The 19526-nt window shown below is 44.9% G+C and overlaps 1 protein-coding gene across 2 annotated transcripts in view; it reads left to right on the forward strand.

Moving 5' to 3' along the window:
• The first annotated feature begins 1795 nt into the window (after window positions 1-1795).
• The window catches only part of ldd (lipid droplet defective), a 33446-nt gene continuing 15715 nt past the window's right edge, over window positions 1796-19526 (forward strand). The window contains exons 1-35 of one of the 2 annotated variants that reach the window (XM_017910916.1): window positions 1797-2459; window positions 6199-6283; window positions 6372-6595; window positions 6828-6970; window positions 7057-7187; window positions 7271-7656; window positions 7727-8041; window positions 8125-8380; window positions 8457-8654; window positions 8731-8945; window positions 9033-9243; window positions 9388-9740; window positions 9836-10118; window positions 10188-10382; window positions 10449-10666; window positions 10757-10944; window positions 11116-11654; window positions 11729-12115; window positions 12184-12807; window positions 12885-13073; window positions 13151-13233; window positions 13313-13475; window positions 13556-13737; window positions 13841-14464; window positions 14611-14741; window positions 14833-15155; window positions 15223-15412; window positions 15487-15627; window positions 15784-16104; window positions 16251-16746; window positions 17225-17345; window positions 17422-17612; window positions 17681-17819; window positions 18024-18231; window positions 19363-19503. In XM_017910916.1, coding sequence (XP_017766405.1) covers window positions 6221-6283; window positions 6372-6595; window positions 6828-6970; window positions 7057-7187; window positions 7271-7656; window positions 7727-8041; window positions 8125-8380; window positions 8457-8654; window positions 8731-8945; window positions 9033-9243; window positions 9388-9740; window positions 9836-10118; window positions 10188-10382; window positions 10449-10666; window positions 10757-10944; window positions 11116-11654; window positions 11729-12115; window positions 12184-12807; window positions 12885-13073; window positions 13151-13233; window positions 13313-13475; window positions 13556-13737; window positions 13841-14464; window positions 14611-14741; window positions 14833-15155; window positions 15223-15412; window positions 15487-15627; window positions 15784-16104; window positions 16251-16746; window positions 17225-17345; window positions 17422-17612; window positions 17681-17819; window positions 18024-18231; window positions 19363-19503 — 8572 coding nt within the window. In that variant the 5' untranslated portion in view covers window positions 1797-2459; window positions 6199-6220. Of the gene's footprint in view, window positions 2460-6198; window positions 6284-6371; window positions 6596-6827; window positions 6971-7056; window positions 7188-7270; window positions 7657-7726; window positions 8042-8124; window positions 8381-8456; window positions 8655-8730; window positions 8946-9032; window positions 9244-9387; window positions 9741-9835; window positions 10119-10187; window positions 10383-10448; window positions 10667-10756; window positions 10945-11115; window positions 11655-11728; window positions 12116-12183; window positions 12808-12884; window positions 13074-13150; window positions 13234-13312; window positions 13476-13555; window positions 13738-13840; window positions 14465-14610; window positions 14742-14832; window positions 15156-15222; window positions 15413-15486; window positions 15628-15783; window positions 16105-16250; window positions 16747-17224; window positions 17346-17421; window positions 17613-17680; window positions 17820-18023; window positions 18232-19362; window positions 19504-19526 lie in introns of both variants that reach the window. The other variant, XM_017910917.1, reaches the window with a different exon arrangement.

Here is a 19526-nt window from a genome sequence, read left to right on the forward strand (position 1 = left end):
CGCGAATATTTAATTCTGCTCTACGAAAGAAATCGCGTGGATCTCTCGACGAAGTTGCCACGCGGAAAATCTCTGATGCACTCGAAAAGAGAGGTTCCTCGAACCGCTTCCCTGTACCGGTTCACACGATTTTTCGCTGGCACCCGTCGTGAAAAAAAAAGAGACTGCTTTTCGTACGTTCGTTACAATAGACGCAGGTGTGGGATGTCAGCAGAGATTGAAAATGGTTTCACTGGAAGACTTTGTTGATGAAAGTGAAGGGAAATATTCATGGGAGATTCGTCATTGAGGATGCAGGAAGAGGCACTGTTTCGAGCGATATTTACGTCATCGCGTGTTTACCAACGAGCTCTTAAGATTACCGTTTCGTAAGTGGCCTTTAGTGAATCATGTTCATTATCGAAATTTTGTTGGACTTTATTAGCCTGATAATTCATCGGGAATAAATCGTTTCGATTAATTTATGCATCGATGTGGTTTCCTTTATTTTCAGTAAATAATTAATGACCTTTAGCAGCGAAAAAGATAACTCCATTTAAAGATGAACGAGAATCCGTTTATTTCGACGATAACACGCGAATTTCGGTCATGTTCCCTATGTTCCTTCGAACAATAATTAACTCAATAATTACACGATTCCGCGTGTGTTTATTTTAATCCGTACGAATAACATTAACGAATACTAATTAATCACCGAAACAATCGTTTGGCCGATGAGGGGATGAATTTGGCTAATGGGAATGATAGCTCGCCGCACATGATTGGTTTCAGTTGAACGTTTCAATACAACGAGAGGTCAGCGAATCGTCCCCTTTATCTCAAGTCTCGATCGCGTTTATTTGCTAAACAAATTAAATGTAAACAAGTTAAATGTCAGTAACGTACTTAGAATGTAAAGGCATAACGATTTACCAGGATTTGAGAAGAATTGGCCGAAAAATAAATTTTCTCTGTTCATTTCCCGTGGTTATACGATACAACGGTTACGCGAGATTTTTCGGTTTGCACAGTTTCGAATATCCGTGATCAGTGTAATAAAACAAATCGAACGTGCTGCCCGACAATTGCGAGGTACTGGCGGAAGAATTGGCCGAAAAATAAATTTTCTCTGTTCATTTTCCGTGGTTATACGATACAACGGTTACGCGAGATTTTTCGGTTTACACAGTTTCGAATATCCGTGATCAGTGTAATAAAACAAATCGAACGTGCTGCCCGACAATTGCGCCGCAAAACAATAATGTTACTGATTATTCATAACATCGTTTAAATTTTAAATCGATAGGATTACTGTGCGCGTTAAGAGTTCATGATAATTCCGCGCGAGTTTGAATCACTGAACCTCTAGCGTTTGTGTCAAGAATACGCTTTCCTATTTCTATCAAAGGATCTTTTTCTCGGATCGTTTAGATCACCCGCGGTGAACCCTTGTCTCGACGTCTCGGCCTTTCGCAGATCTACAAATCGTTGTCCTTCGAATGCACGATGAGCAAATTCACGATTATCGATCTTTCGCAGGATTATCTCCTCTCCCTCATTCCTTTCACTGTTCTAGGAATCGAGTTAATAGGAATTTCGCTATCAGCGAGACCGATTTTTCCGTCACACCTTGTCAATATCTTGCAAGGCTGCGAAACGATCGCGTCAAAACAAACAAAAAAAAAACCTGATATCGATAAAATAGACTGAATCAGAGAATTGGGGATTAAAAAGGAGTCAGGCAAAACGAAGGGGTAGAGGAGAAGAGAAACGAACGAAGTTGAAGAGTATCGGGCCCGAGGGAATCATTTGGGTGAGAAATATACGCGTGCAATCGTGTCGCTGTGTACGAGCCTATAAATACATATTCACGAGCGGATGTTGAGGCATTGCTAAGGTCCACGTGGTCGTGGATCACGGTGGTGGCAACAGTCGGCCTCCGACCGTCGTCCAAGTGTGCATAAACGCGAGCCGGTGTGTTTCTCTTTTACGAGACGAGCAGCGAGAGCGAGGAGGATCGTGAACCGAGGGAACAGGTCGGGACGAGTTCCCTTTCGAATGGTGTTTTCGTCCCGAGTAGCTACCTTGAGGAAGTAGCGGCCGTTCGATCGCAGCGTTTGCCAAAATCCGCACAGTGGCCCGGGTCCGAGCTTCGCCTCGACCGGAGATCGCGACACGACACCTTCACCTGTGTCCTCGAGTCGTCTCGACGACGGAACGACGATCCGCTGCTGATCTTGGCCCTTAATCGCGAGACTAGAGATCGGTGCAACGATCCCTGCCGTTTTTTCCCTTTTTCCCGCGCCCGGTTACGGTGTGTGCACGCGGTGTTGGTGACTGCGGTTTCACGAGTTCGCGACCCGTCAGATCGATGAAGCTCGAGTGATATTACAGCTGCCGCGTTGGCCTTTGTTCGCGGATAAAGCGTCTGCTGATCTATCGATCCGCGCGATTCCGAGGAATTCATCGAGCGAGAAAACGTAAGTAGCAAACATCGTGATTGCATCGTTGCGCAAAGAGTCGGTATCGTTTACCGATCAACGCTTCTCTCGATGTTGGAGCCATCTCTCGCGTTGGCGTTCGCCTCGTCCAGGAATTACGCGCAACGCGAAATGCAAAACGTCGAATTGAAATTCAAAACGGTCAGACGTGGTCCGTTGTGCGGTTTGTTTTGATGGCTTCGACCATGTTTCCCCTTGCGGCGTCGCGTTTCTTCTTTTTCTTCGGGGAGAATATTTCAAGCCTTTCCTCCTACGCGCCTTCTTCTGCTCCTTTCTCAGCTCCTTCTTCTGCTTCTTCTGCTCGCTACGAGTTCGCTGTTACCTTTTTCATCGATTGTCCCCCGATTGTCTCTTCCTATGCATGCTCGGGCAGAATTTTCGAGAGCCACGACGCGACGCGGAGCGTCTCGATGGAGTCTTACCGGTCCAAGCTGACTCGGACGCCTTCGTCTTTCCAACGCGACGCGAACTTTCGATCTACTGTTCTCGTAGCTGAGAACACGCGAAGAAATGTAAGAGATACGGCGACCAGACTCCTTGAGATCCTTTTTTCTTCTTTGCCCATCGGCAAGGTCTACCCGCGGTGATGGCATCGGGAAACTTGCTCGACCAGCTACGCTCCCGCTTCAATCTGTTTAGACTTCCGAGAAAAGCGATGTTGCTGTTCATTCTAATTAAGTTTGACGGTCTTGTGTCGATCTAAATACGTACTTATGTCGATACGTAATATCTAAATACGTTGTCATCGACTGCTGATTAAACGCGTTTCGATCGGAGCACGATGGCATGAATTTTTACGAGAGCAGGGGGTCAGAGATCCATCGTTGGCCTCTGATATCGAGGATCTTCCTCGATAGACTGTGAACGTGATATTCCTGTACCACGATCGTTGCAAATTGGCGTGCAAGGATATCGAGGTATCGGAAAAAGCGTTAATCACTGTTTTCTTACCTGTCTTGTGCCGACTCGTCGACTTTGAACCGTGTAATCCTATTACGTCTGTGGGGGTCCTCCCCCATGGTCGTTTTGAAGTCAGCTAGTCACAAGTATCCTCTGTGGTGGTGGCATGGATAGAAGAGACGGTAGGAAAAGGAAGGGATGTATTTCGTCCCTGGCCTGTTAGCCCGGACTCATCAGTAAGGCTACCCTAGCAGGCCCTGCCAATTTAACATACGTTTAAACCCTATCAGGTCCTGTCTTAGGCACTGGTATACTATTGGAAGGTCGGGAAGTTATATATATAGGAATTGGGGTTTTTCCGAGGACTTGCGAAAAAGTCGGAATCCATCTAGTGGTGAGGATGAGAATGATGGTCGCTACACGTCCTTAATGATCGAGAACATTTCGTTAATAAGGAATCGATCGTGATGGTAACCGCAGTCTGGTGTTTTTAATTGTAAATTACAGAGTAGTAAATCTCGGGTTGTCAGTCGTTTGGAGAGGAAGAGGGAAGAGTGACATTGAGACGGAATGATGTTCATTAATCAGCGTGTGTGTAGGTTTTCTTTGATTCGTTTAACGAAACGTGTTCGTTTATGTCCCAAGGAATATCGCGGATTTGAACGATACGGAAGTAAAATGTACGCTTCTCGACTTTGATCAACTTTGGTTTTCCAATTATCGTGTACACCACGAGGATAATTCTGCGCCAGTGTCTCTTGGGAACGAGACATCCTTCCTCCCATTATTGTACCCCCCGAGGGAAAGAAGATAAACTGGAAATTCCTATTATTTCATACACGTTCTCATCGTTATCGCGATAGACACCCCCGGACGATGTACCGCGTGCTTCGCTCGTACGTAGCTGGTTGGCATAATTTACAAACGCAGTGAAAGTGCACACGATCTGTGACGCGCTAATGAATGAAACCGTCCACGAACCGGAACTATAGCACCTGAAACGAGTTTCTTTACGACCGATAACTCAACGGCAGACGATTGTCAATAGGGCATAGCGACACGTGAATTCACGGTCGCGAGTGTACGCTGGGTTACGTCACGAAATTTTATTCAGTCAACCCGACGACCGATTGCTCATATGCATATTTTTATTACGCTACCACGAAACAGGGAAAACTTTAGATTTGCTACAGGAGTTTCTACGTCGCAACCAGCCAGTGAGGGCACGTTGGTTTCGAGACTCTTCTTCTTCTTCTTCTTCTTCTTCTTCTTATCCTCAACAACTCGCCTTTGCCACGGTGTTCGGGAGGTTTTCGAGAATTTTCGCAAACGCATCCGGGAATCTCTGCGATTATAGAAATGACAGAGCATAGATTGTATTTTTCAATCAATAATTACCTCGGATCTTCGTAATCTTGGACTGAAGTAATGACGGGTGTACGGAACGAGTACTCGTGCGCGAGCACGCTAGCCGATTTGGAGGTCGACCATCGCGAATACAAACACGTCGTTCGGTATGTTTATTTCCCGCAACGATCGACCGGTTCCTGCCTTCGAAATCGTGGATTTCGCGAAATTTGTATCAAACGTATATTCTACGCGATGAATCTGTAATCTATGTCTGCCGATTATTTCGTGTTCCAACAGCGTCGAAAATAGTCGACGACTTCCGTCCACCATTTTAGTCTGGCAATTTACGATCAACGAGGAATAATTGTGAGTCGGATCGGGAGGAGAAATTGATAGGGTGTCGTGCACGCCGATCCGTGCTTTAATTTCGTAATTGAAACAATGCGACGGTCAAAATGCGGCAAAGTTCGGGGAAAATTGACAAATAAATCAGTTGGCTCTCCTTTTTGTTCCCATCTCGTACGGGAATTACCTGTAAAATATAGAATGAATCGCGTACAAACGATAACGTCGGCCGTATTAATAACTGAACGCGATCATATCAATTTCAGGAGGTTCGATATCAAAGGCAAAGCTTATTTCATTACGTTTCCGAGCGGCATGCATTAAATTCTCGTTTAACATTCAGGCTATAATTTATTCACTGGAAATTAGAATATATTAAACGTTCGAAGTTGGTTCACTTTCAAATCCGTTATTTCGGCGAGAAATAAAGGTCGAGCATGTATCGGAACGCTGATACGACACGTACGAATGATCGACTTCGTTCTTCGTACGAAAAGCAATCCGTACGGCTCATTGTTCCGTTTCCCCGCAATGGATCCCGGAGTAGCACGCGACAGAGTGAAGCGCATTTCCGGTTGCCGGTGTATCGACAGACACGCTTGTTACGCTCTTCAAATATTTGTTCTGCTCTGCACGATATATCAGTGATCGGTTTCTCTCGTTCAATCTTGATTTATGGATCGCGGCTCGCTTTTCGAGTGCTCCCCATCATCGATCCTGCCATGACATTTTTGAAATTTCCTCGAAAATCAACGGTGCATCGGGAAAAAGTTGTTCCAGGAGTTTCGTTTTTCTCATTCGATTCACGAAGCAGCGGGATGTTGAATTCTGAAAGGAAAGAGTCGCGAGAAGCACGATGAAAGAGGTGAAACGTCTTGCAATACTTCTTTCTACTTTCTGCTTTTTCTGCGTTCCACGGGATGACAGAGTTTCTGCAACTTTCCTAGCGAATTTTTTCGAAATAGGATAGTCTGCTATTATCAAACCATCGTATTTTACTGTCGGATTAAGCCGAGATTAAATCGAGCTTTCGTATATTTTTCTAATCCAGTCGGATGTCACGCGAGTCCGTATAGCGGACAGACGCGAACGACACGTGCCAATGTAACGATTCATTTTTCAGATCTATCGCGACATCGGCGAAGATGAGGCTCGACCAGATCGGACTTCTCTTATGGAAGAATTACATCGTCCGAAAACGTCAGCCGGTAATTATATTCCGCGAAATGAGAACTGCCCTGAATTTCTAGGGACGAGACGGTAGCTAAAAGCACGTGCACAAACTTCAATGTTTAGGGCATATTGGCTCTGGTATTCGTATGGCCCGTGGTCGTGTTCATGATCCTCTACACGATTCGCGACAACGTGGATCCAAAGTACTATCCAACTTGCCAATTTCCTGCCAGGTCGATGCCGCAGAATGGCCTGCTCCCATTCGTTCAGAGTTTCATTTGCAGCATCGGGAACCCCTGCGATCCTCTATCGGAATACGAAGAAGTACCATCTTACAAAAACGCCACGTTAGTACAGCAAGTTGCTATACTTCTTCCTAATATCTTCTTTTTCTTCTCTTCATTTCACCATAACAGCGTGTCACCTGGCTCCACGGAATTTGACAAATTTTCTTAAATCTTCCTACGAGATACGAAAATTCTCGTGTAGCGAGACTGGAAGTGGCGCCAAGTGGCCCTCAAACTCGTCCGCTTATGTTACTTCGATGAAAGCATAGTTGGAAATTTATTTTCACGATAGTCTAGGTCCACTGATGCTAGAGTTGCAGCCGATGCTCGGTAACGAAACGATTCTTTCGGCTGTCAGCACGTTGCCGCACAGCATCCAGCTCCTAAAGTCAATGGCGCAGATACTCACCAGACCGGAAATCAAAGCGTTGTTCGGTAGGCACGCACGAGTTTCTCAACACCTCGTTTCCTATCGCGGGTATTGCTGACTTTACATCGAGTATACGAATTTGTCAAACTAGATCGAGGTATTCGACTGGGTGATCTGTTCAACAACCACGAGGAGATCAAGAACCTTCTCAGGCTGCAGGTACCGCAAGCGCGAAAGGAATTGATCGACGAACTGTTCGACTCGTCCATAAAGTTGCTATACGTCAGTATCATGCCATTCAACCAGACAATCTTTATCCATCCCCCGACGGAATTGTTTGCAACATTTCTCCGACTGATTTTCAGCTCATCGAGGCATTCGGTTCGTCTAATATCGACGGAGTGATTTGTTCGCCGGAAAGTTTGAAGAAGTACTTGATTCTGCCAAACGAGAAAGACTACGCGGAGATTTCGAAGATCCTCTGTGACATCGACTCGGAGAAGATACCCAACATGCTCGAGAGTTTGTCCAAGCACCTTGATTTCTCAGGGTTGCTGGAAATGGCGGACCGGGTAATGGCGAAGTTTCGCGACTACGATTTTTTCAAGGACTTGAAGAGCGCCGTGGAAACGATCCTGGACCTTGAGATCGTGAAGAAGTACGTCCCCGAGTACTTGAGGATACACCAATGGCTGCCAAAGATGATAATGGTGTTCAAGAACGTCACGTTTAAAGAGATCGATCCGAGTTTGTAAGTAGCCACGTCGAGTTTCGATCGAATTTTCGTCGAAGAAAATACATATTCCCGAATTTAATCCTAGCGTGCACAAGTCGTTGGAAGTTTTGGATCCGGTGTTCTCGGAGGAAGAAGACTGGTCTACCGTGCGACAGATATTTTTGAGACTGGAAAAGTTACTACAGTTGGCAAAAGGGATGATGGAGGGTCAAACCACCGAATCCACCGACAGTTTCTTCGCGATAGTGCAACGTTTGTCCAGTACGGCTCGAACCGTGTTCGGGGACATAAGGAAGACCGAGAATTTGACTCAAGTTTTGGATTTGAGCATTGCCATGCTGCACGATGGCGCCCAATTGACGGAGAAGATTTTGGACCGTCACACGGACGACTTGCAGCTGTGAGATTTTTCAGCTGTTTATGCGGAAAGTTTCTCTGCGAATGTGATATCGTGGAAAAATTTCGAAACGTTTTCTTTCACAGATCAGCCGAGATCATAGATGGACTGAGGGATTTTCTGTCGCAAAAAGTTCTAGCCATGTTGAGTTACATTTTAGCCGGCATGCAAATTACCGCCAGGTTGCTGCACCATGTCGCTGTTATTCACGAGGACGTTCAGTACAGAATTTACAATATTTCCATAAATCATAAAGACACGGTGCAAAAATTGCTAACAAACGTGGACCCGAATTTTTATCGAACACTCGTTAAATCCTTCTCCAAACTGGACTTCGTAGAGGCGAGTAAACATCGTAGTTTTTGTACACACCTACACACCTTCTCGGAACGCGTAACGTGGTCTATGCGTCTTTCAGAATTTCGTGGAAGAGGTCCGGTTCAAGAATCCCGGTGATTATTTTTGCCGAGATGAGACGATGAACGAAATCTTCGACTTCTTCAGGGCCGAGAAGAACGAATCTAGGTACATCGAAGAAGTACTGTGCAGCGATGACGGAAGGAAGTTTATCTCGGACGTGTACGACAGTTTCGAGCTGAAGAACTTCGAAAGCCTCGTAAGCGTTGTTTCGCTCGAATTGACAGGAGCAATCTTCGTAACGCGTTCTCATGGTATGGCGGTGACGTTGGCAGGTAAGCGACTCTTTGCTAGCTGCCATCACCATGATGTTCAACCAAGTGATCGGTGTGGAGAAATCGAACCTGACGTCGGTCGTGAGCAGCACGAAAGAATTGGTGTCGTACTTGAAGTTACCGAGCAGGCCAGATCCCGACTGGACTGCCTTTAAATTTAGCGAAGGATGGGGTGAAGCTTTCGAAGAAACTCAGCAACAAGGAAGAATGAACATGTGAGTGGCGCCATTAGACACGTGATCGATTTCTTTCTCTGTAAGAAAGGTTAGCCTGTAAGAACTACTTACCTCTGCTCTCTTCAGCCTGGGTGTCCACTTGAGCATAGCGAAATCGATCGGGTCCACCAGTTTATCTTACGCGGTTATTAAATCTGACCTGTCGGACATGGACGTACTCGCTGGTAGAATCCTGAATCATTTACGGTTGAGACCCACGACTTGGATCGGTGAAATTAGACAGAGGAAGATGGAGCTGATTGAATCGTTCTACTTGACTGTAACCGACAAGGATAAGGTTGGTAGACAATTATGAAATTAGTTCATCAGTTGGATGCTTCTTTTGATGACAAGGAAATGTTCTGGAAGAACGAGTATCGTGTATTCCTGCTATCCTAGAAATCTGTCTATCGTTTTATCGAATCCACTTTTCGTTCAACAGGCTTTGAAAATTCTGGAATACGACGATTTCATGGATGCCTATTGCAGGAGATCGAATGAGACGACTTTAATAAATTTTCCAAAAGGTTCGAACGAAACACTACTGAAATCATTGGTTTGCCACGTTATAACGATAATGGATTCTGAAATAAGGACTGAAATATCGCGCAACGAATCTACGGATTTCAACTGGACGGAATTCAACGTGAAAGTGATCGAGATTTATCGGTATATCGATAGTTTGATCTATCAAGAGGATTCCAACTACGATTTCGCTCGGTTGGAAAAGTTAAAAGAAGATTTCCGGACATCGTGGAGCATCGATGTCAGCGTCAAAGACGTTCTCGAGCTGAGGTACGCAAGCAATGAAAATAATGTCTCCTATCTTCCCGCATTACGCTTCTAAATGGCAGATATTTACTTTGGTGACACGTTACATCTTTCTGCAGCGTAGGTTTGATCTGCAAGTTCTTCGGCCTGATACAGAATCATCCTTTCAATATTCCAACTGAAATCAATAAGATAAACGCGATTGGCTTGGCGTCCAACGTGATCTTCAACAACATTGAAAGGGTTGTTGATGGAATTTTGAAGAACAATCAAACGGCGAAGTTGAGCGAGATGCTGCCGGACTTGCCGGAGACGACGATTCTCGCAAGCGCCATTTTGAGGAATCTGTCTCCTCTGGTTCTCGACGTGGTCGACATTATCACCATGAAACCTATTCATCTCGTAAGCTCTTTAACTCGAGCGTCGAGAGTATCGGTTAGAAAATTCCTTAAATCGTGCTTTCTTCCGCAGATATCCATTCTGGGCGATTACAAATCGCAAGAAAAACAATGGCCCTGTGTAGAAAAGGAGAGCGTCGGGTCTGCCATGGAGTTGCGCAGCGGTACTCGCGAAATAATACGAGAGATCGAGAGGATATCGTGCAATCCAGGTTTGTTCATTCGAGAATGGCAAGAACATCCTGTGCTAAAGAAGGCAAGAAGGATCGTGAGTAACCTGAAAGAATTTTATCCTCGATGCTTTTCGTTTGGTACACAACGAATCTTGTGCCAGTTTCAGCAAAAGGACAAGACAAGATTACCGCCTTTCAATTGGTCGGAAGGCTACGTAAATTTTCGTCAACTGGCTAGCAAGTTGGACGATCTGATTAACGACGCGAAACAGGTTGTTCTAGAGGAACAACCGAATTTGTGGGAGCACCTGGAGTCTCTCGTGCCGGAAGTTAAGAGCATATTCGACAAGCGATGGCCGGACGTGCAGAACGATGGCAGGTAAATCGTCGTTATCTCGGGGTAACGCTATAGATTGCTAAAGCGACACGAAGAGTTTGTAAATACGATTTTCGTGTCTTTATGACTTAGGAGTATCCTTGATTACGTTGACATGGAGTTGGACAAAACGGTGTGGGCTTTTCAAACTTACCTGTCGGCCAGCAATGTTTGGAGGGATCGGAACATGCCCATTCAAGATCTCATTCTCGTGCTTACGAAGTTTTCCTCTCAGGTCCTTCACAAGATAATAAAGACTGCAACTAACATCCTGCGAGATTGTAAGTATTAACTTTTATCCATTTTACTTTATCCACTGAGTTTATGCAAAACCTTGTATAATCGAATTTTTCTAAAATAGTAGTTTCTTTGTAATTTTGATCATCGTACTATACACGTTGTAATAAATCAACTCGTTCCTCAAGGGATTAAAATTTATTCTTTGTTTCCAGTGTCACCGCCGGATTCTCCGCGAAAGCTGAACTTCTTAGCATTGTTGGGATTTTACAAAAGATCGCCGATCTCGATTTACTACTACGAATTACCCAATATTTTGGCCACATTGATCAACGGATTAGACAATATGAATATCGGTAATCGGATTGACACTTTACTGGAGAACATGTACAGTGGCAGTGTTTCTTGTTCCCAATTGTTCGAATGGTGGTCAGATTCTCTCGTCGGTCTCGACCCCGAACAATATAGGGCCCTGAAGAATTTCACCTGCGACCTTGACCCTGAAAACGTCAATGCTTACACCGATTTGTTACTGTCGGAGAGTGATCTCTGGCTGAAACCTCTTAACAAATACCGATCTTACACGTTTACAGTGATCGGTGACATGTACGATTTTGTAACCGAGGTCTCCAAGTTATACAAGGATTTAGAGAACAAGGACGTGGAAGTCGAGGTACTATTCTCGACGGATTATTGGTTAAGCACTATTCGCAAGTTAAAGAGCGCTCTGGAGCTCCGCGGTAAAGAGAAACCGGTAAGGTGAATCGATCGTTTGGCAGAGTGTCAAGTCTCTTGTACAATTGTCGATGATAACGAAATAATTTTTAGGACTTGAAAAGAAATCAGAACACCATGTTACTCGAGGGTGTTACCGAGGGTTTGCTTCACATCGCGAATGCGATGAACAATATTAAAACGACCAATGGCGATGTCCACATCTGGGACTTCGTCGAAAGCAGCGACGCGCGCCAGTTGCTGAAGATCCTCGATACTCATCCCGAAGAAACGATCATTTTGATATCCAGTCTCTATTCGAGTACCTGGATCCTGCTGTTAGATAACATCGAGACTTTCGAAAATGTGAAGAAAATCATGTGTAATTTCCGGTTTAACTCGAGCTACTGGTCCACTCCGAATAGAACTCGGTTCATAAATGAAATTTGCTCCTTCGATCCTTACCAGTTACTGCAAAGTGTCACCAGTGCAGAGTACTATGTAAGTAAGGTTAAATGTCAGAAATCATTCTCTTCTTTATCGTCTACGACACCACATGCTTTTCACAGGCCTTAGTGATCCATCGAAGACGCGTCTTGTCACGACCGATACAGTTGAGTTCCGCTGTAATCAAACTGCTGGACGCCACGTTGAGCCTTCAAACAGACGGGGAGTTCAAAATCGTCGTAAAGTCGAGAATTTTCAATTCGACCACCTGGAGGAACCTGTCGAACGAGACCTTGTCCGGGATTCGAGAAGTGAATCTAAACATGGCGAAAGCGACACTAAAGGAGTTAAGCAGATCGCCTAAGCAGTTTGCCAAATTGGTCCGAACGATTCATGTTCTGGACTTCACGCTCGACTTGCTCGCAGGCGGGGATGTTTGGCAAAAGCTTCGGATCGTCTACGAGAACTCGAGGGTGAAATCTATCTTGACTCTGATAGAAGACCTGCCGAATCTCGTCGTCAGCGGTGTTGACACTTTCGTGAAGTCGGAGAGATTGAACGATTTCGTGGAGAAACTCGCGTTTGGCAAGGTACACCCGTGCGACATCGACAAATATTTGATCGTGCCCAGTTTCGTGAGGAAGAAGGTTCTCTTGTCGAGCATTACCAACTTCTGCCAGAAGATCGTTCTCACCGAGAGACAGCTGACTTTGATCGATATATTGCCCCTTGATGTGAAGTACGAGGTACAGCGTTCAGCTAACTATACAACTTTCACGATGGCCGTGTTACAAACTGTACAAAACTTGTGGACGGTTTACAGGAAGGTCGAATGGCGAGAAATCAATCCAGAGACTACAATCAGACTTATATCTTGGAAACGATCGATCATGTCGAATCGACTATGATACGAGTTGCTTCGGAGGGTTTCAAGGAGCCGAAGATTCCCACTTGGTGGACGTCCTTCAAGGAGGGCACCTTCGAAGACTTTTTGTCTCGCTATAAGAAAGAGGTGAGCTCGATAATTTCGATCTTAGTCGTTCTTAATCTAGATCCGTTGGTTGCTACGCGTTGAAAATTGTTCTACAGGATTCAAGGGCGCTCGCACACTTGGTGGTGAAAAAGCTCTTCACGATCGCTGGGAACATTCTGAATTCCGCTGAGAATACCGAGTAAGCTACTGTCTCCCGTCAGCATTCGTGGAATTTGTTTATTACGATCCCTCCCATTTATCAGGAAACTTTCTTTCAGGGGTTGTCCCTGGTGCGTCACTGCTCCCATAGAAATTCTGAATTCTCAGCTGCAGAACCATCAACGTTACGCGAATCTGCTCTGTCGGTTGAATGGGTTAAACATATCAGAGATTCACGATATCTTATTGAGCGATTTTGATTGGAACAAAACTGCCAACATGGTAACGCTTCATCGATAATATCGCGATTCGACTTGCGACCAAATGTTCAATGATTTCGTACAATTTTCCCTCTCTCTTAGGTGAAGGATTACAAGAATCTGAGCGTCGAGCGAACCAGAAACGAATTTATGGCGAGCCTGGAAGGCACCTTTCATCACGTGGTCGACATCATAGTGAATTTTCACAACGAGACCTACAAAGAGAAGAGCAACGAGTGTTTTCATAAATTCGTAGGACAACCTGCCTATTCCAGGCCCGGACTGTAAGCACACGAGATATCCGTGTCCTCGGCTTAATTAATAAATGCCTTTCACAGCGACTGTCCTTTTTACGTGGCGCCATAATAAAAACAAGTTCCATTCAAGGTACGTGACCATGGCCCTCGGTGTGCTGGACGCCCTGCAGAAGAACGTGTTCATTCTGGACACGGGCCGGAATCACAAGAACATCGACGCGTTGTCCAGAATGGCGGAGAAGTACGTTCCGATCTGGAAGCCCGTCCGCGACGTGGTAAAGGCGTCGGACGTCGACGACGTGGAGGCGTTTTTGCCAGGGGCGATGATTAACGTGAACGCGGTGCTGAACGACAGAAACGATTCTCTTTGTCGGACAAAGCCGGAATGTCGGAACCGGACGATTTTATACAACTATCTGAGCTCGAGGAAAGCGGGAAGAGTGTTCCAGTACGACCCAAAATCGTCGAGTTACCATTCCCTGATGGAGATCGCCGATCGATTGTCTGTTAGCCTGGACCTGGATCGAATCGATCGCGAGCTAAAGCAATGGCGAATGGACGCCACGTGGAATTTAACGTGGCTGAAGGAGATCCTCAGGCACTTGTCCGTCGTTATCGCGGAGAGCGGCAATCTGCTCGACGTCGCCAGTAAAATAGACTTCCAGGCCCTCTCGAACGTCCTGGAAGTTCCTGATATCGTCGATGGGGTGGTTAATATCCTCAAGGATAAGACGGTGGACAAGCTTTTCGACGGGTAAGAATGCCTCGATCGAAGGAACAGGATTAGAGGCGAGACACAGGCTGGGTGACCAGGGTCGCGTGAGAGTTGTTCCTTCTTTCGAGTATCGACGTTTCCCCTCGGCTTGACTCGGTCTAAAGATTTCGTTGTGGTTTTTGTAGAATGAAGGAGATAGTGGAGAGCACTAAAGTGTTCGTCAAGGATCCAAACGACCTGGACGATATTTATCGAATAATCACAACGTTAGAGTCGATGGAGATCTTCAAGAATTTAGGCTTGCTCGACAGGAAATGTATGCTTTCGCTATGTTAAAGCGTTGGCTTGCTTAATGAAACATAATCGCGACTTGTGATTCGATAACTCGGTGATATTTTTATTTTCAGACGCTATCAGGGACATGTTCGACAACTGGGATATAGTAAAGTCATATTTGGTGGATAAGATAGGAATTTCCAACGATGTCGCGCTGATGCTGAGCCAGGCCAAGATAGACATGATTTCCGTTTTCCTGAGAGAGAGAAGGGCTTTCAGTTTGAAGGAGATCATTTGTTCGCCGAAGAAACTCAGCGACATGTTGAATTTTAACAGCGATCGTATCAACGCAGAAGAAGTCAGCTCTACTATTTGCCAGCTCGAGGATTCTCAGAGGCAAAACGTGACCATAACTTTGATTAAAAATTTAAACTTCGATTACATCTTTAAGACCGTGAGTAGTCGCGTAGAAAAATACCAAGCGTGAGGGTATCGCGTTTAATCAAGTTCGTCGTTTTCAGCTTATGAGCGCGAACGTAAAAAATATATTAACCAACGCAAATTTGACGGAGAGGGAGGGGAAAATGGTACTGGATAATCTTGGTGTGGCCGCGGAATTGTTGCCATTCTTCAGAGATAAACTTTCATCTCAAATGCCAACGATGGAAGCTTTGGAAACAGATGCGGTGGAAGCGGACCAAACGGTTTCCAGTAAGTTGTGCAAAATTTGGAAATGAAATTAGCGTAGTTTGCGTATTTAATAAATATTCAAACGCACTTCGTAGCTTCCAAGTTCCTTCAAGATTCCAGCGAGATGCTGTGCGGCCAACCGATAGTCTCCGATAACGGACAATTGTACAAAATCATTTCGCAGCTCGAAGACAATAGCAAAGAATTCGACAAGATCGAGCTTGATTCCCTACCAAGTACGTACAATTAATCATCCGATTAAAAAGAAAACGTTCGTTTTAAATTTGGCAGCTTGAAATTGAAGTTGATATATTTGAAATTTAAATTTGGAAAACTTGAAACTTCGCTATTTGAAATTTAAATTGAAAAATCTGAAACTTTGTTCTACGCAGCCGACTTCTGCCGAAACAGCTACAAGGGTGTAATCGCTATGGCTGGCGGGAAAATAATATGGTCTTACGTGAAACCACTGCTTCGTGGTCAAATCCTTTACGCACCTAACACCACGACAATCAACGATGTAATGACCCTTGCAAACAGGACGTTCGTGGAAATGGAACATTTCGGAATATTGATCAGCAGTTTCGCAAAAACATTATCCTACTTAGCAAATCTTACCGAGATGAGTGACAATTTAAAGGAACTTGAGGACATAATGTCTTCGGACATTATAAAAGTCGCGATTAGGTCACTCAGTGGTGGCAACTTCGAAGGTAAATTGACCCAGAAAACTATATATAGTACAATATAGATATTCCCGGATTATTCTGATCCCTCTAATACACGTGTCCACCTATTCTATTTTCCGAAAGACGGTATCGCGAGCGTGTTTCTACCAAAACGTCTCTGCCTTTTCCAGGAGATTTTACCAATATGAACCTCAGCGAGATTTCCTGGCGACTTAAAAGATCCAAACGTTTGATAACGATGGTTGGCATGTTGAATGATTTATTGGAGTGCGTGCTCGTGGATCGAATAAGAGGATTTCGGTCCGAGGAGGAAATGGAAGCCGAGGCTCGGGTTCTGATGGAGACGCGGGAATTTTTAGCCGGGGTTGTCTTTTTGGATAAACCCTCGAAAAGGTCCAGCAGATCCTTGGACCAAGAATTGCCCGACAATGTGGTGTACAAAATTCGAATGGACGTGGACTACGTGCAATCCACGAAGAGATTAAAAAATCAATTTTGGGTGCCTGGCCCGGAGAGCAGTTTTATCGAGCATTTGAGATATTTCAGAGGATTTGTGCAGCTCCAGGACTCTATCGATCGTGCAATCGTGAGGACGAAGAGCCAGAAGGACCTGGATTGGAAAACTGTGACCCAACAAATGCCGTATCCTTGCTGGAAAGACGTACCGTGAGTTTTCGTTTATTATCCTTTCGTATGCAAATTTGCAGATACGGTCAAGCAACGGAGCAATCATTTGCGAATTTTTATATATTCTTCGTTTCCTGGAGTACATATATTGAAATTAAAAATGGAACAAAGAGATAAGATAATATCTTATTCATCAATGAGCAAGTATGATGATTATTCCTAATTGTTATCTATGTATCTTGGAAGATAAAGAATATACAAAAATTGGAAAATCGTTAGTTTGCTTTTTAAGTACTGTGAGTAACAGTAAAGAGAATAAAAGAGAATCAATAATAATGAAATAACTCGTTATCTATTGTCTAGATACAAAAATTTGAAATATTTTTGTCACATTTGTCAGGACACATCAGATAGTTACATAGCGAGATAGTTTCGAGTTATTTTGTCTGATTATTTTTATCGTCTTAATTTGTATATTTCATTATAATTGTACGAAATGATTTTGTGTATCCTGTAGCTTTCAAACTACCCTCTACGAGTCTCAAGGAATCCAGGTTTGTTTCTTCTTCGCGCTGATGATGTGCGTCGGTGCTGCTGTCAGACACATCGTTTGGGAAAGAGAATCTCAAAATGCAATGGTAAGAAGAAGAAGAATACCAGGATAACAAATAAATATTTATGGAAATTAGTCGACAAACGAGTCTCGCTTTTTAGGTAATGAGCGTGATGGGATTGAGACCTTGGCGAAACACCATGGCCTGGTTCATCACCACGTTCGTAGAACTCTTAATCGTGATGTTCTCCATAGCTATGATTCTACTCGTTGGGAAGATTCTACCAAAATCCGATCCTTCTGTAGTTTTAATCATGATGATCGATTACGCGTTCGCCATCGTAACTTTCTGGTAAGCTTTATCGGGTTAATTACCATCGACAGGTTTCTCTCTACTAAAACAGACGAACAAATTTCCAGCTACATGATTTCAACGATGTGCAGCTCAGCGAGCCTGGCCGCGATCACCACAGTGGTTATGTTCTTGCTGACATTCATGCCATACGTCATTGTCATTGCTATGGAGGCCGTTATTGGTCTGGGGTATAAGCTCCTCATCGTAAGTTATCGCCACCTAGCGTTGCAACAGCATTTCCGTGGCAAATAACGCGTTCGAACGATGCATTTGCGTTAGCCACCGCGATAAAATCGCCATTTCCTACGAAATCACGATAGAGCCTCGCGCGTTCTAGGAAAGAGAACGATTTATCAGCATCTTTGAGTTTTGATCGCTCATGCGTCAGCTGTCGAATGATACTTTCAGTGTCTCAGCATGTCCACCAGCTTTTGTTACGGTTGCTTGTACGCGGCCAGGAAGGAAGTTCAAGGGACCGGCTTAACTTGGAGCGCCATGTGGAAGGAATCCAGCCCAGGTGACTCGATGTCTTTGGGTTTGGTGCTCCTGATGATTGCCTTCGACGGTTGTCTGTATGCCGTAATTGGTTATCTCATCTCCAGATACAACAATTCAGGTAGAAACTCAGCGAAACTTCCTCGACTTCGGAACTCCCGCGAATCTTTAGAACTCTGTAGAAATCGATCCTTCGACGTTTGGTGGAGGTGTCATGAGCCGTAGAGTCTCCTACAACTTTACTCTATTCTCTCACGTTTGTCCGAAACATTTTTGTTTTTTTGTTTCATTGTTCCGTTGCATAAAAGATTTCCTTTTAGTTACACGATTAAAAACGACGCAAAGTCAATCGTGCGAGTGACATAACATCGTATTTTGAAAGATCCCGACAGGATACTTGGGGTCTCTGGTGCAGGTGACATCGCGGAGTTTAACGAGTGTCTCTATGCTGTCTGTGTATCCCCCTTTATAATCACTCTGTTGTCGATTACCGTTACTAAACGTAGGAGAAGGAAAAGTATGCACATGGACGGTGTCGTTAACTCCTTAAGGACCGAGTAACTTTACAGAAATCGATCAAAAATTCTCGTTATAAACCGTCTTGACACGAGCACGGTCCTTAAGGGGTTAAAAGCAAAGTAATATCACGTTTCTAGTTCACTTCTCTCTTAACCCCTTCGCCTACAATATCGTACGAGACTCGTGGTAAGGGAAACGGGTCGAACATGCGTCTCACGGGTGAGACACGTGGTTCACAGATAGCGTACCGTACCGGACGTAAACATCGCGAGTCAATTTCGTAGCTCGTTTTCGCCGATGTCCTTCTGTCTCAGTTGTGCGTTATTCATCACCGCGATCGGACGAAGTGACTCCTCGTGTTCGACGCGTCTCAACGTGATCGTCATTGTTGTCGACTGTGGCACGTGCCATAGCGAATTGTGCAACTTAAACGGCAAGGCAAGGGGCTAAGAATCTGTTCGTCGACACCGTCCACGTGCCCACGACGGACCAGCGAAAGGAATATCGTCACGAATTCTGTACGTTTACACGCACCTCTCGTTCGCATCGTGGCAAATTTACGCACAGATTTCACGAAACCTTTCCCTCCACGCATAATCGCCACTGGGGCACTACGAAGAGAAACGCCAGCGGGACGGTGTCGTGGCACGATACTCACTCTCGATGAAAAGACTGTGCCGTGTTCCGAAAAAGAAGTCGATGACCCGGTGAGCATTGGCGAATAATTTTCCAGGCAGGGGCTTTCACGATTTGAGGTCCCGTAGCTTATGGTGGGCCGACACACGTTCTCTCTATGGCAGGCCGAGCTACCTCACCTTCGTCAACAACCTCTATTTCACTAACGACGTTCTCCACCCTTCAGCCACTTACCAAGGTATCGCACTAGCTCGCTCTTCC

Source organism: Eufriesea mexicana, unplaced genomic scaffold (genome assembly GCF_001483705.2).
Source record: "Eufriesea mexicana isolate 0111107269 unplaced genomic scaffold, ASM148370v2 scaffold107, whole genome shotgun sequence".
Lineage (NCBI taxonomy): Eukaryota > Metazoa > Arthropoda > Insecta > Hymenoptera > Apidae > Eufriesea > Eufriesea mexicana.